General features: G+C 39.0%; 1 protein-coding gene across 3 annotated transcripts in view; it reads left to right on the top strand.

Annotated features, from left to right (window-relative positions):
• MPP6 (membrane palmitoylated protein 6) overlaps positions 1 to 23,432 on the top strand; it is a 61,983-nt gene extending 38,551 nt beyond the window's left edge. For all 3 annotated transcript variants that reach the window (XM_037382928.1, XM_037382929.1, XM_037382927.1), the window contains 9 exons: positions 4,668 to 4,820; positions 5,340 to 5,567; positions 6,718 to 6,849; positions 8,858 to 8,957; positions 9,510 to 9,578; positions 10,609 to 10,770; positions 13,398 to 13,600; positions 14,000 to 14,128; positions 16,372 to 23,432. In XM_037382928.1, the coding sequence (XP_037238825.1) occupies positions 4,668 to 4,820; positions 5,340 to 5,567; positions 6,718 to 6,849; positions 8,858 to 8,957; positions 9,510 to 9,578; positions 10,609 to 10,770; positions 13,398 to 13,600; positions 14,000 to 14,128; positions 16,372 to 16,548 (1,353 nt within the window). In that variant the 3' untranslated portion in view covers positions 16,549 to 23,432. The remainder of the gene's footprint in view (positions 1 to 4,667; positions 4,821 to 5,339; positions 5,568 to 6,717; positions 6,850 to 8,857; positions 8,958 to 9,509; positions 9,579 to 10,608; positions 10,771 to 13,397; positions 13,601 to 13,999; positions 14,129 to 16,371) is intronic.
• The last annotated feature ends 1,124 nt before the right edge of the window (positions 23,433 to 24,556 follow it).

The following is a 24,556-nucleotide window of genomic DNA, read 5'->3' as shown; positions in this document are numbered from 1 at the left end:
CTTCTGTCTCATTTGCAGAAACAATAAGCAGTGTTGACTGCTGCACACAGGCAAAAAGCAGCTGGCTACTTACTTTTTAAAAGTAGATCTGATCTGATTCAGTTTTGAAGCCTAAAATTAGGGTGTACTTTTTGGCCCTTAATTCTGTGCTTCTATTCCCCATCTGGAGGAAGGCAACAAAGACAACTGAGGCCAAAGTATCTGTAATTTGATTAAGTGTTTTTATTTAACTAGTATCATAGTTGTGACCACTGTAGAAGAGCTTCTAGGCCAATTTGCAGACCAAAATATGGATACAGTATTCCTTCTAAAGCTTGAGGAGGCTATATATGTCTCAATGAAAAGGAAACAGAAAACTAAGAATGTAAGAAGTAAGTGCTATCCTTTCTGTCTCGTTTGGTGCAAGGAGACATATTCCAAATTCTGTAAGAAGGGACCTGTAAGGAAGAAAGGAAAAATACAGTGTAATTTATAATTACTGGAAATGTAATTTGCATCCGTTCTCTAGTTCAGTAAATGTGTAAACAAGCCACCTTGACTTGACTCTTAAAGTTTCGTGGACAGTATTGTGTAACTTTGAGGCTGATTCTATATTTTACAAATAAATAGTGCCACTTTATCACAGCATCACCTAGTAGTCGTAACCTACCTCAGCATACAGGTATCAAATATGGTATACAAGTCGCCAGTGCAATAGCCTATTTGAGTGTATCGTTTAGTGCTGAAAATACCAAATTACAGAACTTCATTTCTTTTACATGTGTTTCTAGAAGAACCTTGAGGGGGGGACTGACTTAGGGAGTACAGGTGCATGTATGGTTATGCTATTATGTTTGACTGTTCTCTGCCTTTTCTCCTTTTCTCATTTTTTCTTTCATTCCTTTCTTCTTCTTCGCTTCCACTTTTTACCCCTTTTAGTTTTAACTGAACTCTTCGGGGGTCAAAGCGTAAAAGACACTAAGTTCTCACGAATTTCACAGTATCGATGACCGGCCGTCAGGCCAATATATACCGAAGAGCCAGCTGGCACGTGCCATGCATAGAAAAGGCTATATGGCAAGTCTTTCCATACCAGGCAATAGCTGCAGAGCAGAAGAGAGGAATGGTAAGAGAGGTTGCCTTGAGGGAGGAGAGAGGAGCTGCAAGTATTGCATTGTTGGAGCAGTTAAATACGCAGAAGATTCACTTCTGCTGCTTGTGGAAGAACTTGGTCAGTTACTTTCACCTTTCCAAGAATTATGCAAGCCATCCATCCTAAACAGTAGATTCTGCTGGCAAGAAAATGCTTAATCTGAAAAGCAGCCACTATTTTCTTCTAATAGTTAGCTTTACAAGGGTTAATCATACCTTTAAAATGTTTCATTTAGAAAAGTGATTTTAAGTTGCTTCCTAGACATATCTTAATTTATAGGGTTATTTTTCCCACATATTCATGCTTCCTTACCAGTCCCCCTGATATCTCTAGGATCCTAAATGATTTCCTCACTTTTCCAGAACAGCCTTCAAAAATACCTGCTTTTGACATGTATGTTATGGGCCTGTAGTCCATTTATTAAGTTCTAATATCTAAATAGTGTTACCAGAGAAGACTAGCACATATTTAGTGCATAAAAGAGGAATGGAAATATTTTAAGTACTTTTGAGGCCTGAATTCAAGACCACAGAGTTGTTCTCTTGTATATTAAACCCCAACCCCAGCCTCCAATTTGTAATGTAACTGTTCTATTGGATCACAGTCAGGGAAATAGTTATCATATAGAGCAGGCAATGTTTCATAGGTATAGATTGTGCTGAGAATTCTTTTAGGAAAAACAGATTTTGAACTAGAACTTGGCTTCAGCACTGTAGAGAGCCTTGGATGTTTAACGTGGTTTAGTTTGTTTACTGAATTTTGAATAACTTCCTTTTTATAACCTGTCAAATAAGTACAGCCACAGAAAACTACTGTAAAGGAGTCAATATTTTCTAAGTTTATGGATTACTTCATGACAGTCTGCCACAGGACTGTATGTCCGTTGTGCGAGATCTCTTGTCATATGCAGGGAGTTCTTCTAACTGCCTTATTCTGGCAGCATTGCCATTTTTTCCATGAGAACCTCTCTACAGTTACCCAGTCTTGGATAGTCAGCTGATCCTGTATATGATCATATGTCTGTATGGATATATATCCATACGTATGCTGGTATGGAGGAAAACTTTGAACTGTTTGATGGTTGTTGATGATTCAGTTCATGTTGCTTTGCAGACTTTTGCAGTGGGTTTTGCAAGGGTTCCAGCACCAGTATGGGAAAAGTTGGATTCCAGGGGAGCTCTGGAGGTGCAGGAGCACAGAGTATCACTTTTTCCGATACTGTAAGAAAAGTTTGTGCAACTGTTTTTCTCAGATCACTCACCAGTATTACTGAAATAAGAAAGTAACTGAGCAATAGTCCCGCAGTGGATACAGACACCTGGCCCCTGTTGCCAGGTGGCTTTGTTTAAGTGTTCTATAGGTCCGTATGCTGACCTGGCTGGCTGGAAACAGTCTTATAAAACTGGTATAGATTCCTGAGTTTCAGAACTGAGAGGGGTGGGAAGGTAGTTAAGTTAACTATGGCTTGCTTTGACAAGGCCAATAAACTACTTTTCTTAAAGAAACCATGTTTTATAATTGTGGGCAGCGATGTACCATCTCTGATAGTCCTTCTGTGACTCAGCCATCATGTAAATAGCAGGAAAAAGATTTTGTGGCCCAGAGATGGTTAAGTACTAGTCGAAAGAATTCATGCTTATCCATGAAAGGAGTGACTAAATAGGATCAGAATGTGGAATGGTGTCAGATTTAAGAACTGAAGAATCTTACAGAGCATGTTAATTTGAAAAGGATGACACGGCCTGTTAGTGTAGTTGTCTTTTTTGACTGTGGATCAGATTGTAATCCATAAGTTGTATGACTGTTAAAGCTGTAGAAGCTCGTTATGGGTAAAGCTGCATGAGAAATCTAGTGGTTTGTGGCCAGAAAGTTTGGAAACAATTTGTTCTAGCATGTGACCAGAAAGGAAAACTGGAAGTACCATACTGATGTATCTACCTGGTTTTGTAAGCGCTAATGTGTTGAAATGTGTAGTTGATGCTAGTTGGTTTCATTTCGGGATTGTGGAAAGATCCAGAAATGTTGCTTGCAAACATTGGCAAAGAGAGATCTGTTCTCCTGGTTTTTGAATTAGATGCGTCTTGGATAATGAAGAGTTATAAATTGCTTGGTTTAAATAAATTATTGGCTTTTCTATTTTATTTGATTTGGTTTATGTCCACAGTATCATAGCCACAATAAACAGCTTTTTTTACTCTCTTAATGGCAGGGGCAGAATCAGTGAATTAGTACCTCTTCCTAATCTCAAGCTGAAATATCAGCAGGGTCATCGTGTAATGGGCAGATAAAAACGACTGCTCTGGTTTGTGACCCTTTGAGGGCTCGCATGTTGAGATTAGTTCTGTACTAATAGCGTTGTACAGCTTCTAGGGTAGAGGTGGCTTACAGAAGGATGGAACAGGCTGCATAGCGAAACTATTAAGTTGGCTTAAATGTTGCCTGCTCACCTGCTCTGCTTCCTAGTAGTTTGTGGTCTTCCTCTGGCATGGGCATGTCGCCATCAGTGGTAGTCCCTGTGGTGGCTGCTTAGAGTGACTTCCTCGACACCAGTCGGTGATCTGACTTAAGACTGTATCTCATCAGGTCACTGCTGGAAACAAAGCTATGTTGTTGGAGGCTTGGTAGTCATCTCCTCTGCTTACTACTGCTCCCCTTTCTGTATCTGTCAGTGAGACTATCTGTGCTATAGTATGCGCTGCCTTCAACTACTGTATACGGTCGCTATAGAGTGTCCCTTTTCCTCTTGAAGACAGAAGGTCTCCGCTGTTTAATTTCACAAGTTTGATCTTGTTTTACCTGTATGTATTGTCTTGTAAGTCTTTAAATCTTACAGTATCTTTTATGAGAAAATCAAGTCTAAATTGCATTGTCTTCCAAAAATGATTGTATTTATTTGGATCTCCTCCTTTTCGCTGTATTCATGTATGTGGGCTGGTGAAAACACCATTAACTATGAGGTCTGAGCTCTTGTCGTACAGAAAACGAATTCTGTCAACTTGGATTCATTTGGTGCTAGAATTCTGCTTTGGCTTTGTGCAAGCAGAAGGCACTCATTTTGCAGATTGCTAGAAGTCCTTGCATACCTGTAATTATCCAAATTACTGTGGGGGAAAATTTTATTACATTAAACACAAGTATCTAATAATGAGTTATCTTCATGTTTTTTCCAGTGGGTTGTTCATTTCCATTAACCATTTGCTCAGATACTGTCTCATTAGGTGAAAGACTATTTTAGGTACTCCTTTTTTTCATCTTCTTCCCTGCAAGATCATGTATTCTTCCCAAATTCATTACGTTTCTCTTGTACTTCCTTTAGAAGAAGCATTTGTATTTACAAAAGAGAGCATATTTGCCAAGACAGTAGGCTTATCAGTCCGTGCCAGTTCTTGTGTGGCAGTTTTTGCTCCATTCCATGTGAAGTAAGAGTTTTATAATCTGGTCCCAAAAGGGCAGATTCAGTGGTTATTCAGCAGTAAATACTTTTGCAAATGTTTATTTCATTATTTTTAAAAAGGCTTTTTCTGTTCCTTTGCAGTCACTCTTGGAAGCGCATGATATTGTGGCTTCAAAATGTTACGATTCCCCTCCTTCTAGCCCAGAAGTCAATAATTCTTCAGTGAACAATCAGATTGTTCCAGTAGATGCTATTCGTATCCTCGGAATTCACAAAAGAGCAGGAGAGCCACTGGTAAGTAATAAAGATGAGCGTGTCTTTAAGTTGTGTGTGAAAACGTTTGCATGTGCCTGATTTCTTGCATTATATTCTAGTTATTTCCATTATTATGTTGTGTAATTTAGTGTGTGCTAAGATCAGTACTGAAAGGTTGAAATAAGAAATATGTGTGTTCTCCATCCTGTTCTCTGTCAAAAATGATGAGATAGTGAATAGGCAGCCACTAGGCTAAATGACTTGCAAACCTAACTGACTAACACAGCATCTCTTTGGTTCTGATACAAAATGACAGGATTGCATGCGATCAAGGACAGCAGAGTCATAGCTCAGTTATATGAAAACCTTGTCTGAAAGCACTTCTGTGTCACCTGATGCTTATCTGTGTATTAGGAGCTCTTACACTGTAGTAACTATTACTGTCTTTTCATTGGGGTAGATAGAATATTCCATAGCTGTATGTTTTTGTTTGAGATAATGGTAAAATGAAATTGAAATTCAGACAATGGCAAACTAGGTGTCACGTTCCTCTTTCAGGGTGTTACGTTTAGAGTTGAGAACAATGATCTGGTAATAGCACGAATTCTTCATGGTGGAATGATAGATCGACAAGGTCTTCTGCATGTAGGTGACATTATCAAAGAGGTGAATGGCCATGAGGTTGGAAACAATCCAAAAGAACTGCAGGAACTGCTGAAAAATATTAGTGGCAGTGTCACTCTGAAGATTCTCCCCAGCTACAGAGACACTGTTATTCCTCAACAGGTCAGTAGCGCATTTCTAACAATTCTGTCAAAAGAACTTCTACTTGGTACTTTATTATAGAAGATTATTTTAAGGTTTTGCGTTCATTATATTTTGATTATTTTGTGTACTTAAGATTAGCAGGAAGGCTAAAATATAGATACCTGTATTCACCCTTAATTACATTTTGGAAATGCGTTTATTCAGTAGATTAATACCATGGCTAACAGGCCTGCCTAAAAAGTTCTAATTTGTATCTCAGATTGATAAGCATTTGTATACTACATATAAAGTATGTTTCTTTGACATGGAGTGACCTTTGGTGACCTAGCCACAATCACACTGAACTGCAGTGAACCGCATGTGTTTGTAACGTGATCAGTGCCCAAGTACGCCGTCTCACAGAATTTAGAACCATTGAATTCAACAGATGCGCTTGAGCTTGCTGGCTTAAATAGGAGCTTGGAGGGTGGCTATTCCTTATCCTTTCGTCATTGCTGTAGACTGGCAGTTTCTCCACTGCAGAAGTTACTTGTTGCTCTAAATCAGTGCCTTTGAAGCATCTTGTAAGACAGTCCTTCAGGTAGCAGGTCTTAATGCCCATGACATAACAGACTACGCTTACGTTGCGTAGGTGCTGGGGGAATGTGCTGTATTTGAGGAAAGCGCACCGTTTCCTTCGCTCCCTAACCTGGCAGAAAAATGTCAAAAGACGTTTCCAGCCTGTTGATGCAACTTTACTGTTTCTTGCCCCGCATCAGATTTGAGTCTTTTGAGTTCATAGCAAAATCAATTCTTAAGATTCCTCAAGCCTTGAATAACTGCTTATATTCTGAGAGTTTAAGTAATCTAAAGTCAGAATACTAATTGAGTTGTATATACTGAAATGCAAAAATGAGTGGTTTGTAATACATTGTCCAAATAGAACAGGGTTGGGGGTTTTTATTTTTATCATGAAGCTCCTTCAGCCAAGGTTGGCACTGCTGATTATTCTACTCTCTCAGCTGGTATATACCAGTTTTTCCGTAGACTGTACTTCACTTGCCAAATGCAACTTTGATCACGTCAAACTTTTTATGCTGTAGCTATAGACATCAGTTCAGTTTGACAGATAACTTAGTAATAATGTATTTTACAATGTTTAAGCTTTGTAAATTTTTGCACATTTCAGGTTTTTGTGAAGTGTCATTTCGATTATAATCCATATAATGACAACCTCATCCCATGCAAAGAAGCAGGTTTGAAATTTTCTAAAGGAGAAATTCTTCAGATTGTAAACCGGGAAGATCCAAATTGGTGGCAGGTTGGTAAAAAGCTTTTAGTTTTTTATCTTACTTTTTAAATCTTCGCTAGTTGCTTTAATAATAAAGTCTTTAAATTATGATCTACTCCCATTTAAGAATAGATACAAGAAAAAATATTTATGCTGCAATCCAATTTCAAGCTAATATTGTGATATTAATCACAAATACTAGAGAAAATTGAATGGTATAAATTGTGTGTGTAACACTCATTTTGTTATCACTGCTATTTGTTTGTCTTTGATCTTGTATCATAAGGCTAGACATTCCAAAAACAGTTTAAGAGGGCAGTTTCTAGCAGAAAGTTTTAGGTGGACGATATTAATTGTGGTTAAGCCTTCCCTGACAGTGACTGTGAAGAAGCGGACCCCTTCATGAGTGCTCAGAGTTGAGAGAGGGAAATGAACCCCGTGGATTTGAAGAGGGGTGAGAGCAGCTATTTGGAGGCACTGTATCTTTTATTTCTACAGTGGCGGTCAGGGTCTGTGAGCTGTAGTGTGTGTGTCCATCATCAAAGTGTTTGGCACTATTTCAAATATTAACAGCTTATCCTGCTTTAAGGTTGTGTTTCTACATTCAGTCCTTCAGTGGAAATGTAACCCAGCGCTTATGCCGTTTTTTATTTTTTTTTCCAAGACACTATACATGCAATTAAATATCATCAGTGCTTTTGAAAGTGGGACGAGTGAACCTTAAAGACAATTTTCTTAACCGAGGTACTCAGAATTGCAAGTGGCAGCGGCAATCCAGGCAAAGAGTTTAGCATTATTGATTTCCCTTTCTACGCCTAAATTGCACACCCTTTGCTACATAACAAGCAGTAGTGAGCCAAACACTACTTGAAAGCAATAATATATATATATATATATATTCTTTAAAAGCAACAAAAATATTTGAATATACATCAACAACTGTTGCTGAATTCTGTTGCTTGTCAATGACAGTAGTAACAGAAAGAAAAAGAATAAAAAGTGTGAGGGAAGGCAGAAAATTTATTACTGCCAAGTTAATTAGTTTCAGAAGTTAGGTACTCCAGAACTCTGGAGTTGTCTGACGTTTAGCTTACACGCTGTCTTCTGTATTGCTGTGTACATTCTCCAGGTGTAACTTGTGGGAGTCCAGCAGAAATAAAACTTAAATCCTAAACACTCGGTCAGACGGAAAAGTGAAGTGTGTTACACTAGTATAGGGTGTTGCAAGTAATACTGTGCAGATCATGCCACTGGGAAAGAGAAGTTAGTTTTTCCTTGTGCTTACTAAAAACCTGCTAACTGTAAAAAGTCAGTTAGTCATAGGTAGAAGCGTACAAGTTGAAAAGCGAATAGTTCCTCTTAGCAGGAAGCAGGCCAACCAGTTGTGGAGAAGCAAAGCATAACGTCTTATAGCTGTGTCTTTGTCTGTGTTAAGCTTCCTGAGAATTGAGCTTGCTGTGAAATTATTTCGTAGAGAATCTTAGCCAAACTTCAGTTACTAGGAATACATAAGTTACTAAGATTTTAAATCTATAGTTAGAGTAAAAAGCTTGGAGGCATGATTAGGCATGTTCTAAAATTCATTGTTTGTGAAGTGACAGTTAATAAGCTGCACTGGAACCTGTTATGAGCAGCTCAAGAATACAAAATAAGTGTACTGTGTACTAGAAAATCTTGAGTTTTGTCACTTGAGAGTTCAGCATCTGGAGCCATAGGATTCCATTCAGGGTTTTGATGCCAAAGGTTTATGGCTGTAAGAGCTTCCTAACTTAATGGGAACCAGTAATGTAACTTGTATCTATTTTATTTAAGTTTCCTGAATTTTAATACTCAATTAAAGTATATCAAATAAAGCAAGACACTGTTACTGTAAGACAGAATTTTAATATCCACATCTGATTTCCAAGTCTCAGTAGTAAATATATCGATACTCACCATTGAGAAATTTTGGCAGTGTGAAAATCAGTCAACACCCTGTGGATGAGAAAAATGCTTCTCACAAGTTACCCATGATTTTATTTTCTTTTTTTTTCCCCAGGCTAGTCATGTCAAAGAAGGAGGAAGTGCAGGGCTTATTCCTAGCCAGTTCCTGGAAGAGAAGAGAAAGGCCTTTGTTAGGAGGGACTGGGACAACTCGGGTGAGATTTAATAAATTTCAGGAATAGATTTTGCTCTGACTCCATTTGTTTTGCTTTTCCTGCCTCCATAGATACTAGAAAACTGCTGTGTGAGAATACATAGAACATTGAGAAATGCTAATTATTATATTTTTGGCTTTGACTGAAGGACAAAGGTTAAAGTCTATGCTTAGTCTTCATAGATACGTGAATCATTTTTGCCACCTACTGATGAAAACCTAAATGAGGTGGGAAAGGCATAAGAATTAGCTGGTTTGTTAAATTATGTTTTTATGGTATACGCTGAAAGTTAATAAATTAAACATGTTTGATGGATTTTTTTTGTGCTCTTTAGAAAGATTTCTAGGAAAATTAATTTTTTCCTCTGTGTTCAGGTCTTGGTATACCATTTGATGTGTACAAAAATAGGTATGACCTCCTGCCCTAGAATATATAGAATTCTAAAATAGTCCTTGTAAATTTAATGAATTTAAACTTGCATATGTTCATATAAAAAAGCTTTGGAAAAACACATTTAACAAAAATTATTAATTTGTCTCATTTTATTTCTAGGGCCTTTCTGTGGAACAATAAGCAGCAAAAAAAAGAAAAAGATGATGTACCTCACTACAAGAAATGCAGGTATCTCTTAATATTACATAGCAGTCAAAGTTCTTTAGGCTTCTAAACTTGCAGAGGCTAGTGTATCCAAGATTCACAGTAAAATATTTGAGTATAAATTTGATAGATCAGATGGGGTTTATGGTTTAAAAGCAATAGTGACCTGTGAAGATATGGTGATGCAGAGTACACCTTTTGGTAGGAGGAAGTCAGAGAAGAACGGTGTGTTAAAAGAGAAAAAAGTGAAAGCTTTGTTGCCAGCAGGTTGAGGGATGCGATCCTTCCCCTCTACTCAGCACTGGTGAGGCCACACCAGAAGTGTACTGGGCTCCTGCAAGAGACATGGACATACAAAGATGATGAAGGGACTGGAGCATCTCTTCTATGAGGAAAAGCTGAGAGAGCTGGGACTGTTCAGCCTGGAGAACAGAAGGCTCAGGGGGAAGCTCCAATGTGTATAAATACCTGAAGGGAGAGTGCAAAGAGGATGGAGCCAGGCTCTTTTCAAAGGAGCCCAGTGATGGGCCCAGAGGCAACAAGCAACAACACAGGAGGTTCCCTCTGAACATCAGGAAACACTACTGTGAGGGTGACTGAGCTGAGCACTGGCACAGGTTGCCTGGAGAGGGTGTGGTGTCTGCCTCCTTGAAGATAATCAACAGCTGTCTGGATGTGGTCCCAAGCAACCATCTCCAGGTGGCCCTGCTTGAGCACTGGGGTTGGACTAGGTGACCTCCAGAGGTCCCTTCCAACCCCGACCGTTTTGTGATTCTGTGAAAGGTCACTGATTGTTAATCGCAATTTCCCCCATTCTGATCAATCTCAAATTTTCTCCTTGAAAGTAAAGGTAATAATCTGACCTTATGCTGTCCATGATGGGTGACTATTTTATTCCCATACCGATTTAAAGCAAGAAAGCTTTTATCAGACTTGTTGCCCTCCGAGTACTATTTGTATTCACACCCGGCCTGTTGATGTATAGCGAGACTACTATTTTTTTCTTACAGTACTGACTGTGTATTAATGGTTTTTTGTACGCTTCTCAATGTAGAATTTGATCGTCATGAAATCCAGATCTATGAGGAAGTAGCCAAAATGCCTCCTTTTCAGAGGAAAACACTCGTCTTAATTGGGGCCCAAGGAGTGGGGCGAAGAAGTTTAAAGAACAGGTTTATAGTACTGAATCCTACTAGGTTTGGAACTACGGTGCCGTGTAAGTTATCAGCATTCCTATTGTAATATACTTTGAGTCTCTGATTATCTGGAAAATACCTGATGTTTCTCTCAGTGATTCAGGGTGGGAAGAATTTTCTCAGAGTATAAAAATGATACAGAGTGGGAAAACAAAAGGTTTTTCATCAGACAACTGAAGTAATGTGTAATGACAGCGAAAATATTGGTAACCAGCGGTTAAATGTTACCGACGCTGCAGAAAAACAATTTTTGTATGTGCAGTGTTGCAGTCTGCTAGTTTTCTTCAGTGTCAGTCACCATCAGCTACTGAGGGGATTCTGGAAGTTGCTATTAGTCTTCTGTAAACAGCCAGTAGAGTTTCTTGGGTCTGCCGTCTAGTTTCCCATCTGTAGAAGTACCCTAGGCATTATAAATTGTTACTTCAGTATTGAGGAATGTAGGGAAGAGCAACAGACTTCCAATAAAACTGGAATGTTTGTGATCTCCAAGATCTGTATGATAGTCTGAGGTTTTAACACATCTAGCTTCAAGCCCATGGTCTTTTTTTTTCTCACTATCAGCTTCAGACAAAAACCTCCTCCCTTACTGAAGTACTGCTTTCTTGACTTCCTTCCAGATACTTTGCTCATTCACAAGATCTTTTTTTTTTCTTTTTATCTGCCTCCTCTTTGACTGCTGACCCAAGAATTCCACCCTAGCTACATTACTATTCTCCTCTTGCCACCTGCTTTGCAGAATTTCAACAACAGTCTGTTTCCTTTGTTTTCAGTGGGCAAGAAGCAGATCTGATAATGGAGGAGGGGGGACAGGTCTGAAAGATAAATTGTGCGATGTGAGAGAACCAGTCTCATTTGCTGAATCTCTTAACGCCAAAACTGGCCAGGGCACTAAGAATTGGTATGGGTGACCCATAGTAAGGTTGACTTCTCAGTGTTAATTTTAAAAAGAAATCTTCCCCTGGGAATCTCATTGTTTTATAGTTGCAAAATAGTAAGAAACTCTTTAGTATTTCTAAAATTCTTAATTCCCTTTTAGAAAACCCCTCAAAATGACTGGTTTCTCTAAAATGTTATACAGATTATTAGATATATATAAGTAATGCAACACAGTGTTAAAATGCTTTTACTTGGAGCTCTTGAACACCCTTCAAAGGCATAAAAAATAACTTTCTACTCATGCACATGCAGGACAGTCTCTGCTCTACTTCATTACTTTGTATTTAGATTTTAAGTAGGATAGTCAGTAATCCTAGCTGGCCTCAGTTTCTTTGATTAGAAGACATTTCTCCTGGTTTTTCACAGATGAATATATTTGGGAGTTTTTTTGTTTGTGGGGGTTTTGGATTTGGTTGGGTTTTGGTGGGGTTTTTTTTTGGTTGGTTGGCTTTTGGTTGTTGTGGATTTTTTATTGAAAATGGCTGAAATGGATCCACTTTGCTGTGGGGAGAAGCATGTCCTTGGTGTTGAGTTCTAATAAAGCAAATGGTGCTGGGTTTTTTCTTCAGTGTGGATAGCTGATCTGTTAAGTTACTGTAAACTGTTAAAGCTCATTCTCCAAAATTTATTTCAGGCTGGTTTTTTTTATTTTTATTTTTTAAATTGTATTAACCTTTATAGTTTTAATCTTTCTGTAGAATCTTGGCTAAATCTAGATATTCTAGTAGTATGTTTATTGCTAACAGCTTCAGAAGATTGTTTCTTGTGGGACTTGAGTTTTCTAGAATAACGAAGTTGATAGGAATTATTGGAAGACAGGGAATGCTTTCCGCTTGTATCGCCAGGTTGCACCAAGTGGGGGTATGGCAACAAGCGATGATACAACTATTACCAAAGGGATCCATTTACTGTTACTTCAATATATTCTGGAGTTCAGATCTAATGAAATGCAAGTAGTGGGCAGGTAATATGGTGATAGGACAGCAAAATCAGTAATAATCTGATTTTTTTTTATTATTTTATTTACATCTTCTTGCTTAAATAATGTCTGTACTGCACAGTGTAGCCAATACCCAAGATAGCTGCTAATATTTTACTTAAATATTGGCTTTAATCTCTCTGCAGTGAATTTACCTTGTTTTAAAAAGGGTAAGTTGACCTGGAAAGCAGCATTAGCTGTCCTCTGCTGAAGTTCTGCTACAGTGGCTGGGCTGCTTCTGGTATTTAACTTAACTGCATAGCTAGCTCAGGTGATTCGAACGTGAGTAACAGGGCAAATACAGTGAGCAAAGTGTGTGCTAAGGTGTGGAGGGTGGGGTGGGGCAGATTTTGATGTGTTATTTTCAGAAGTACATCTGGCATTTGAGAGTTAAACTTCCATTTGATTCCCAGGTGACTTAATTATTCACTTAATAAATATTTTAAAAGATGACATGAATGAGTATTGTACATGGTGCGAAGGAGTAATACAAAGGAAACAAGCAAATGGGTGCGTAAGGAACATACAGAAAGGAATAGAAGTAAAAGGAACAAGAGTGGCTATGCTCAGTTTTGAAACTTGCACTAGAATAATTAATCTGCATATGGAACAATCATAATTGTATGTAATGTTTATTATACTCTCCTGAACTTAATAGGCAGTCCAGTCTCATATTTGTATTCCAAATATAAGAAGAGAACATTCAATTTATATTTTCAATTTCCTGTTTAGTTACTTCACGGAAGCCAAGGGATGATGAGAAGGATGGGCAAGCATACAGATTTGTGTCACGAGCTGAAATGGAGATGGACATTAAAGCTGGCAGATATTTAGAGCATGGAGAATATGAAGGAAATCTTTATGGCACCAAAATTGATTCCATCCTTGAAGTTGTTCAGACAGGAAGGACCTGCATCTTGGATGTAAATCCACAGGTATATCGTTTGTAATGTTACACTATAAGTGTAGGATTGTAATATTGAAGAGGTGCCTTTAAATTTGAAGGCTTCTTACCTGCTTTAAAGATTACAGTATCAACTGGATTCTGGCATTTGTGGCACTTAGTTGGAATGAGTTAGAAAGATGGAAAAAACCCAACTTAGATTCTGCGTGAAAGAGGAATCTTGCAGGGTAGTAGAGTCTTTTTAGCCAAGGAAGGAATTACGTTGTGTGTTTCAAAAGGCAGCGTATGAGTTTCTAAAATAGAAGAATCTTGGCTTACATGTTTCTGCCCATTGTAAGACTAGTTTTGCAGTGCCCCTGAAATAATGGGGACATGTGGTGCGTCATTCTCAAACTTAGGGGTTTTTCCTTTTCTTTTTCTTTGCTTCTAGGCCCTGAAAATACTGAGGACTTCAGAATTCATGCCCTATGTAGTGTTCATTGCTGCTCCAGAATTGGAGACTTTGCGTGCTATGCACAAAGCTGTGGTAGATGCTGGAATTACAACCAAACTTCTCACTGTAAGCAGATTATTTCATATTTACCTTGCTTTGAACAGGATGGTCTTAGATTTTTTAATTTTTTTTTCTTACATTTAATTTTAGACAGAATTTGTTCTGAAATGTCTCTAAGAAAAGTTAGGCAAGACTTTTGTTGTTTATTTAGTAGAAGTTAATGATATACTATGTATATGGCAGATGGCTTCTTAGACATCTTACAATTGTTTGTAATGTGTTCTTTGGGAAACGTCACCTTACCTTTGATTCTTTGCAACTAATAGTAAATATTTGATGGTGGGAGCTGTTCTTCTATGTAAATGTCTTTACTCTCCCCCCAAAAAATTTTGTTCACGTTTGTCTTATAATATAGATGTGCGTTAAAAATGGAACCTGTAATCCTCAGTAAATTGCAGCCTGCATTAAAAAAAAATCCAAAAAAACAACAACAGAATGCAACTGGGCTTTGTTTCCACTGTTGCAGCAGCACATGCTGCACTGAGAATGGCTGGGAGCTGCCAGAGTAAGAAGTGTGGAGTCGCTTCTCTTCCCCTTGGCTTCCTTGGATTTGCCATGTAAAGCGAAGTGGCACATTCTGTTCATTAGATCTTCTCTTTTTCTGAGACACAGCGTAGCAGAGGGAAACGAGACACGCTTCCTCCAGCACAGCAAATCATACATGTTCTGTATGGGCATTAACTTTTCCAGCTGCAGGACCAAAGCAAAATAAGACAGTCGGAGCGGTTAAGAAAACTGCCCTCTGCGTTCAGCAGTAGAATTCCCCCATCTGATAAAGCCGACAACTCACAGCAATAGTGCAGCAGCTGAGATAGCAGCGATGCCTTGCATAATGCTGACAGGGCATTTAAAGCAAAAAAATGGACGGTAGGTTAATTTCACATAAATTAACACAGGATTTTTAGTATTGACCGCCCCCCCCTCCCGCCCCCTGCCATGTGGGAGACTGTCCAGTTCTAGTAATGGATTCTGGTTATTACAGAATCTAGTATCCCTGTGGGTGCTCTGTCTTTCCTCCTCCCTGCCCCAAATGACCCCTGAATTTTGTGATGTGTATAAAAGAAGGCAAGGTTAAAACTGTCCAGCCAAGTATAAAAATAATTTCCTGTACTTCCTAATATTTGATTCCCTAAGGGACATCCTTGCCTTTGTTTTACTTGTCCTTCTGAATAATAAAGAGGATAGTTACATTTAAAATACACATTTATGTATCTTTACAGATATGATTTAGAATCTGTACACGTGTGTATAGAGTATGATTTCCCATTTCATATTCTTCTGCTTCCTAAGCAAATGAAAACCAGATGTCTTTTTAAAGAAGTGTTATCTTTTGCTTGCTAGTGGGTCTGTCTACATTTTTTCTAGCATCCTAAGCCGTTCCATTGCAAAAATTCTGGCTTTTGTGGCAATACGTTTGCTTGTCTTCTTCATTTACTGTGAATAAAAGGTGATTCACAAATTTACTTTCTCATTTTGGCTTTTGTATTTACAACTATATCAAGACTTGAAAATATTAAAATAAATATTGTCAAGGGGACAAATCTCGTAAGTGCTTACAAAAAAATTGCTTTTGTGCAAAAGCGGAGAGGAATTTTCTGAGGATGTAAGGCTAATGAAACAAAAAAACCACTCAGTGGTAGCACTTCAAGAAGGCTTCATAATGTAGGAAAATAAATTTCCTGCGTATTTTGCAGCTCATATCAGAACTAAATGCAGCAGTAGTTGACAAATGAGGAAATTATGTCAGGTGGTCGAGGCTGAAATGTAGCCTCTACAAGCAGTAAGGTATTCTAGAGTTTAATTCTATTAGACATACATCTTTTATTTCATATTAAATTCTTTAATTTTTTGGTGCTTTCTCTGGAAATAATAAAGGGCACAAATATATTTGCGCAACTGATATATTCAGTCATTCCTAAAGCATTAATTTTATTTGGATCGGATTGTCAGTTGCCCATACAAAATGATTAATTGCCGGTTGTGCATGCCAGCCCAAGTTCATTTTCTTAAGAACTGTAAGATTTGCAGACGTTTGGTCACCATATTTAACATTATTGGCGCAGCCTGTAACTTTTTCAGCCCTTTCAATGCATTTTAGCTTAAGTTCTGTGCGGATTTACTATAAACAAAAAAAAATAATTTTTAAAATGTATTCAGTATATAGCTTTAGTCAGTTGCCGTATGTAATGAAGGGATACTTCTGTACTGTAAGGATTTATTCTTAGTAACGGTTAAAATCTCTTCAACAGGACACGGATTTGAAAAAAACAGTGGATGAAAGTGCACGGATCCAGCGAGCATACAACCACTATTTTGATCTGACCATTGTAAACGATAACCTAGACAAAGCCTTCGAGAAGCTACAGACTGCTATCGAGAGACTGAGGCTGGAGCCGCAGTGGGTCCCAATTAGCTGGGTATATTGATATTTCTCAAGAGGAGCTTAACAAATAAAATCAACTGCAGCAGATACGCTAACGTGATGTTGTGTAGATACTGACGATAACCTACGGCACCTGTGCATTTTTACTCTGTGTATATTCAAAAGTACACTATTCTGAATTTTTATAAAAATGTTGAAGGGAAAGTGTACTTAAATATGTAATTTATTTTAATTTTTCTAACTTTTTACAGATAACCTTTCTATTCATATCACATGAAGGAAATGCGTTTAAGCATTTTTATATGTTTTGATTTAGTACCTTTGCCTTTTTTGTCTAAGAAACTTTCGGTCATTCACTTCAACATTTACATCTTGGTCTTACATTTTCACTGTGATTTAAAAAGAGGATACTTGAAACAATTTTTGTAAAACTTGTTAATGTAAGTGTTTAACTGGTCAAAAGTCTATAGCTCTTATTAGGAAAGAATACTAATTTCTTTGGGATTATTCTTTTCTTCCTTAAAAAAAGTAATAATTTCATGGGAGCAGAATTTTAAATACTAAAAGCAGCAACAAACACACAGCTCCATTGCTCTAGCTTCTTTCAGCTTCATGTTGGTGCATCCTTGATGTTTCACAAATTCTTGATGTCTCTTGATTTAGACAACCGTTGTGTAGGTTCCCTGATACGTGTCTCTTAAAATAACATCAAGCAATACCTTGCAAGCTGCTTATTAGGCTTTGCTTGGGAGCCAAGCTGTTAGCCTGTTGTGGTTGAAGTGCTGACGTTAGAAAGCTTGTCCACAAGGTAATTCAGTGCAATTTGAGTAATAGTGAAGTAGCCTGAGAGAGAACCTGATAACGTGGAGCACCGTAGAGTGATGCATAATGTTTAGGACTATTTACTCATAGTTGTGAAAACACATTGCTTTTAACAAAAAAAGAAAAAACAAAAACAAAACCAAAAAACCACCAAGAAAAAAAGCCAACAAAAAAAGGCATTTTCTTTTCTTAGGACATTGTTTGATATTTGTATAGTGATTTGTGGCTTAATTTCCTGCACTATCTAGCTGGGTTCTATATTATCTTTTTGAGTATTTGTGTGTGATCAACTGCTGTATTTTTGAGTGTGATGTAGTGGAATTTCTGTGCTTTTCGCTACATTGTTTTTAATGGCATTTTTCATTAGAAAGCTTGTGAAATAGAAGCTTAGGGCTAAAAAGCAATGTTGTTTATACCTTTTTATGTTACAACATACTTCCCTTTTGTTTAGTGACAGTTCTCCCCTTAGTAGGCTCATTGATGTAATTCGTAATAAGTTCAAGTTCATCGATCAAAACTTAGTGATGTAAATTTCTGCTTAATAAGAACAAAATGAAAATATAGCTTGTTCCTAAGACTAGCTTTTTTGTGACCATATTTTATATAATGTCAGCTGTTGTATGTAACAACATTCACCATCACTCACCAGGTTAGGTGTCTAAACTGAAGTCATCTATTTGTTTAATTTCTCATCCATCTAGTGACAGGCACCTGCCTTCTGAATTCTTTTTCGACACCGAAGTGTGATGTGGAACGCTATCAAAAGGCAGCTTCCTCAGAACTATTTCTGAAGGAAAAGAGGCTTAGACACTGTAAAACAGTATTGTTTCCTGGGGCTCTTAAAGACATGTATATGCACAAGGAAAAGAAAAGTGGAGTTGATGTGGTATAGGAAAAGTGTAAGTCTTTAAAAAAAAAAAAAAACCAAACAAAAAAACCTCAAAACACCTGTATACTACAGATGATTTTTACAAAGCCTGTCAGGTTGGTGGTTGTGGAGGAAAAGCAGCAGTGGGGGCTTGAGATCCCCATGTATGTGGAAAATGTTAGTCTGACCTGTGTCTAGCACAGGCAGTCTTTGTGGCTGTTAATACTGAGATTTCAGTCTTTTAGAAGGGATCTGAAATTCTCGAAGGAAAAATTGTACCACTACTTTGTTTTATTGTTATACTTTTCAGGATGTTTTTTCTCTGGTTTTGTTTAAGTTTGACAGATCTTTTCAATGTGGCACCAGCATGAGACACTTGTTTTCCTTTCCCAGGAGACATGTTCTGTGATCCCGTTGCTTAGAGGCTGCTTTGAGAAATGGATCGAGTGTTGTATGTAGCAGCAATGACAGCAGAGCCATTGCTTGACTATTTAACGATTTGCTATTGGCACTATATGCTAAACGTGACTAAACTGTATCTGCATACTGTGTAATAGGAGACCTACTTATGCTGTAAATAAGATGTGCTATCTGGACAGATATGATGCCTTTTCATTATGAGTTAGAAAATAATCTATTTGTGATGCCAAAAGTGGGCTGAGCTCACTCTTCCCTAATGAATGGAATGAGAGGATTCTTCGTTTCCATACCATAGTACTTTATATTGCAAATATCACTTATTGTCATCTTTTGGGTTCCCCCCCCCCCCCCATGAATTTACTTAACCAAATAAAACACATGAAACATGGGCACCAAGGTTTAGTCAGGAAAACCTCTTGCTCCTTCTGTTTCCATCCCAGGGAGAAACACTGCCAGGAGAGCCTCCCTAGTCAGCTGTCTCCACACAGCCATGGATTTGCTGAAGCCTAAAGCTTTAGCTTTCGCTGCAGGTTCACATGGTGTTTGTAAAGCAAGCAGTTAGCCCAGCAGGGCCTGGCGGCTCACTGGCTGGTGCTGTTAATGTAGATGCTAATGAGAAGTACAATTCTGAAGCAATAAGGGAAGATGTCTTGTTTAGGTTGTACACAGAGATCGGATCAAGGTATCTGCAAGTTTTAATTGGATGTCCTCACGCACTTGGGGACACCCCCCCCCCCCCCCCCCCCCCCAACTAAACCCAAATTAAACCCAAACACCATGCTCCTTGCCTTTATTCGTTAATTCTTGCAAACTGAGAGTTCAGATTGGCAGGCATATAATGTTAGGAGGTAGAAGAGAGGCTGGGTTGGTTTGATGGTGGCGGGGTTTGTTTTTAGCAAAATGAGGTTTTCATCAGATTTTCTGCGTAGTTTGTCACTACCCGGTAGGAGGACTAGAATGAGAATGACAACTTTTTTTTTTAAAGAGCATTCTTGGAGGTTCTTAGCATGATGGTGCCGTTTCAGTCACATACACAGCAGCAGCAGTCTGTCAGGTATGCTAGATCAGGTGTTAGGTAGACACCTGCACATCGTGTGATTAGGGGAGAAAGACACTAAGAAAGGCTAGTTGTGAGCAAGTGAAAATCCTTCATGTGACGGCTGTTTGAAGTACTTTGAAGGAGTTCGGATAAGTAGGATTTCACGTATCTCATTCTATACTAAACATTCATTTTGCAGATAATAACAGGAAAACTTTTTACATTGACTGTTAATGATAACAATAGGTGTGTCTGAGCGAGGTGAAGATGCTGCTAAATGTTTAAGATGTGGTATGTATCACAAGATAAATATTTAAGTAGTTTAGAAAAGTAAATTATCAAATAGTTGTCTGTGTATATGTATGTATGTGGATGGTAAAACAAAAAATGCTCATGTCTGTTGTCACATTACTAAGCTACCATGACTTAATCCAGAAATGTACCTGCATGTGAGACTTTAGAACTGGTACACTTCTCTACCAGGTTTATTGTGTTTACTAATGTATATTTTTCTAAATATACAGCTATTTCAATCTAAAAATTCTATATTTATCTGTAATTTCTATGTTTTGGACAGTGCATGAGGTGCTGTAAAATTCTGTACATATAGAGACTTATAGAAGAAACACTGTAGTTGCCCTGTGAATGAAAAGTTATACGTAAAAAGTACAGTCAGTATGCCAAGACCCATAAGTTATTTCCTTAAATGCACCAAAAATTCCCTTAAGCGTGTACCAAACTCTAGTGTAAATACTTCGGTGCACGTGTTACCCTAGCAGGTCTACTTCAGGTTCTACGTCATGTGACAAGACGCAGTCAGTTGAAGTTTAGTGGGATAATGACAATGGGCTATGTCATCTGGCACAGATCTATGAAAGTCATTCGAAACGTTCTGTAAATCCACAATGAAAGTGAAATTGGAGCAGAATCACAGACCGATGTAGGCAAGGGAAATTGAATTTATAACCAATGCAGTGTCCTTAATTTGTGCCGTATTTTCAGATCCGTGCAGCTCTGTGTATAAAAGCTTTGTGGAGCAGGATGGCAGATCAGCTCACCCCTCTTGAATTTGTGTTTATATAAACTGTCACATCTTGGATAGGCTCAAAATGTGATGCTTCTTCCCCAATCTTCTATACAATTCTAACTCATTACATCTTCTGAAAGCACACCTGAATTACTGGATGTACAAATCGCCTGCAGCGCAGTGTTCAGGAAGTCATCGGGGTTTTGTTTTGAAGCGGGTGATTTGAAGGGAGGTCAGAAATAGGGAAGTTTTTTCTCTTTGGAACACGGGTATTTCCTGGCTAGGGACCCTTCTGAGCCAAGCCTGCCTCTGTGCTGCGCTTAAGGACCAGCAGAGCGCAATCAAGTAGAGCACCACGCCAGAAAGCAGGAGGTGCAGGTTACCACCTGTTTTTACACGTGAGCTATTATCGTGAACATAACAAATTCACACTTCTTTACCTACTCCTTGGGTTCCCTTCCAGGCTTCCTCTGCCTTGCTGCTTCGCTGGGACTGCTCTGAGGCAGCTCTGCTCCGTGCGGCCGTAGTGCCTGCTGCTGCACTAGCTCCCCTGCCACTCGCTGTGCCTGTGGGTGCAGCTGTACGACAGAGCACAGCTGGGCACACCCAGCTGGCTCTGGACCGCTTGCTTCGTGCAGGGTTTCTTGCCTCACCCAAATTCAGGAGAGCTGAAGGACCGTATCGTTATTGCCAAACTTCACGATACTACTTTTGCAAAAGGTCAATTTATGGATGACAGCTCGTGGTTACTGGATACAAAGACTGGTATCCTGCTGGGCCTCTTGCCTTAATCGCCCCTCCGGCTCTCAGCCCTACACACCACCTCTCCCGGGCCCCTACAGGGATTTCTTCAGTTAAGGTATTTTCATTCGCTTTGGCTGGTGGACTGTCCTTACTGAAGGGGGTGAAGTCCTGGCCCAAACTTTTTTTGTTGTTTTTTGCCGTTTCTTTTTTTGGCGTACTCTTCATTTAATAAGCTTACTGGTGGGAATCATCTGCGATCCTTAGCTTGCGTCTTGTAGAGGAAGCAGTAGTCAATATAAACATTGGTATTTAAGACTGGCAGAACTTACTGGTTTTGGTCTCAAGAGAGATACTAAAAATAAAAATAGAGCGGGTGAAAACACCTGTGAAATAACTAACTTTCAGAGGCAGCTTTGGCTTCCGAACCATATTAAAAGTGTGCCCCTGTGCGTGCACACGGATACAAATAAAACTTGGGGGTAAATACTGCAAGAAATTCATAGACGGGACCTGCTATCTTACCCGAATCCTCCATGGTGGGATGCTGTTCCCCAACCTGTCACATCTTACTTAAATGGCAAGTCCAGTTTGTTTGCTGGTACTGCAGCCGGAATTTGCCTCTACAGGCTTAAAAACAAACTTCAGCTTGGTGAAGGCTATTAAGCAGTTTCACCTCCAAACAGAATTTAATTTTTTTTTTTTTCAACAGGGTCTCGGCAATATTTATATTCTATAGAATAAATTACACTTGAAGTAAATACGATTTTTGTTCCCAGTATTTTTAACCTTTTCTCGTACTAGTTGGGTTTGGGTTCCTTTTGCTGCTGAGGCCGTAGGTTGGATGTGAATACCTGCTGACTAACCTGCCAGGCTAACACAGTTAAAGTAGACCTGGAAACACTTTCTCCCATTTATCCTTTTCCTTTTAATGTCATTAGCTTCATGCTAATGCTTGTCCACGTGAGTTCAGCTGTCCTCATGGCTGATCCAAATACTACTCCCTGAGTAGCCAAGTTTTACCTAAAATACAGTAAAAACCTCTTCCAAAACCCCAAGTAACTTCTCTGTTACTTGACCTCTTACGTGATACAGAGTGTAGAGCAAAATGAACGGCACTGCTTTGGACAGTTCTGGGGTGGCAGCAAACCTGTTGGCTGTAAAAAAAAAAAAAAAAACCAAACCAAAAAACAACACTTTTTTTTTTTTTCTGGCTGATTTTTGTTTGTTTAGGTCTTGTACACGGTTTTATATGGAGATAATGGTTGAAATGTATTTTTTCCCCCTTTGAAAATGCATGTTGAGCATTCCTTCCCCTCCCCCACTCCCTCACCCTGTATTGCCTGTGTGTAACATTTGTGTACTGTGGTATAAGAGAGGGGACCACTTCCTTAGGTTTTAAAATAGAAGAAGGTTCACTGCTCTCCCACCCCGAGCTGGGCTAAGAACTGTAAAACGTTAATTGGGGTTTACATGTGTATTAGAAGTCTGTCACCGTGTATTTCCTTACCTTGCTGCTTCTCACAACTGTTTTTTGCCTGTTCAAAGCTCTTGTGGTTTTCTGTTGGGTTTTGTGTTTTTTTTAATTCTACAGCATATTAAAATGAAATTGACATTTTAAAACTTTAAAAACTGCTTTCCTGTAAAAAAAAACACACCTCTTTCTTTAGCTGAAAACATACTAAAAAAAAAAAAAAGGTCTTAACTATTAGCTAAACTTTCTAATGTAAACCTGAAGATAATTTAATACCTGTTTGAATACAATACTGTAGAGCAGACCTCGGAGATGGGACTTGTTAGCATTCTGACTTTATCAGTGTCAAGTCAGCTAATACATAGGAAGTTTTTAAATTGTGGCTTGTTTTCTAAAACCCCCCTTGTCTTTTTCATAGCTAATATTTTCACAATAAACACAGCCAAACGTAAAAATGTTAATGTACAAATTGTGAAATTCTCTTTAATTCCCAACAAAATATTTTTGTATATAATAAAGATTTAATATTGAAAAAATGTAAATTAGCTTTTTTTCTGATTTTTTTGGTCATACTCTGAATGTTAGCCAAATAAGCTATCAAGAAGCAATCTGTGCACACCTGCCTTCTGTCTTTACCCAATTCTTTCCTGCTGAAACTTGGCTGTGCATTAACACACTATTCCCTGCTCGTGTGCTAGTACCAAATATTACGCTGACGGACTTGTCTGCACAGATTGGGCTTTGCGCTCTGGGTGCTGCTTTGGGATTTTTTTTCAATGTAGCAGGCTGGACAGGTAAGTGCGCGCGGCTGGTGTTGCGTCTTTGGGTCTCATTTAGTGCTGACAGTTCAGAAAAGCAACTGCTGTTGGTCTTGTTGCAGCTCGATGTTCCTCAAATACCCACGCGGTGTAGGGAGCCCTTAGAGCCTCTTCAGCCATCCTGTAACTGTGGTCGCTGCTGCATCTGGGCCTCTTCCGAGCACCGCAGCACTGGGAGAGTCGTTCTCCTGAGCCTGCGCTGGAACTGGCTGGCGTACAAAAGCCCAAGGGACTGAGGACTGGAGTTTGTAGGAGGCAAGTGCTTGTTGCTGACAGCAATGCTGAGCCTGCTGGCCTCTGGAGACAGCGCAGGCTCTTTGAGAAGAGGCTGCTGACCCCATCTTCCCTGGTCCCGGTTGTGAACTGCAAAGGTGCAGTTTCTTTCCCCTTCCTCCTGGGGAATGCAGAAGTTTAGCAAAGGGAAGCAACGTTTTGCGGAGGCAAGTCAAGGCATGAAATCAAACCTTTTATGAGACAAGCTCCAGTCTTCTCTGCAGGACCTTACAGCCCTTTTACCACCCCCATTTCCTAGGGAAGACCCCATCTAACCTTGAAAAAGCATTTTCTGTACGAGGCCTGCCTGCCACAAGAAATCGCAGCTCTATCGAAGATATAGTGGATGCACATCCAGCTCTTCTAAAGCGGATTCTGAATCCATTTGGATCAGCGCAGCGCAGGCGGGCTCCCTGAAGGGGCTGTCCTCATCGAGCTTAGGGAAGGGCAGGACAAGAGTTACTTGGAGAGAGACATGTTGCTTCTGCTGTCCCCTTGGATCTTCACACCCCCTGCCTGAGCGATTTTTAATGTTAACGTGCCTAAGGATCCTACTTTCAAGAGCACAG

This window comes from Falco rusticolus, chromosome 4, assembly GCF_015220075.1.
Source record: "Falco rusticolus isolate bFalRus1 chromosome 4, bFalRus1.pri, whole genome shotgun sequence".
In the NCBI taxonomy this organism is placed as follows: Eukaryota; Metazoa; Chordata; class Aves; order Falconiformes; family Falconidae; genus Falco; species Falco rusticolus.
The sequence above is the reverse complement of the archived record's forward strand: the minus strand, read 5'-3'. Positions and strand labels throughout refer to the sequence as shown.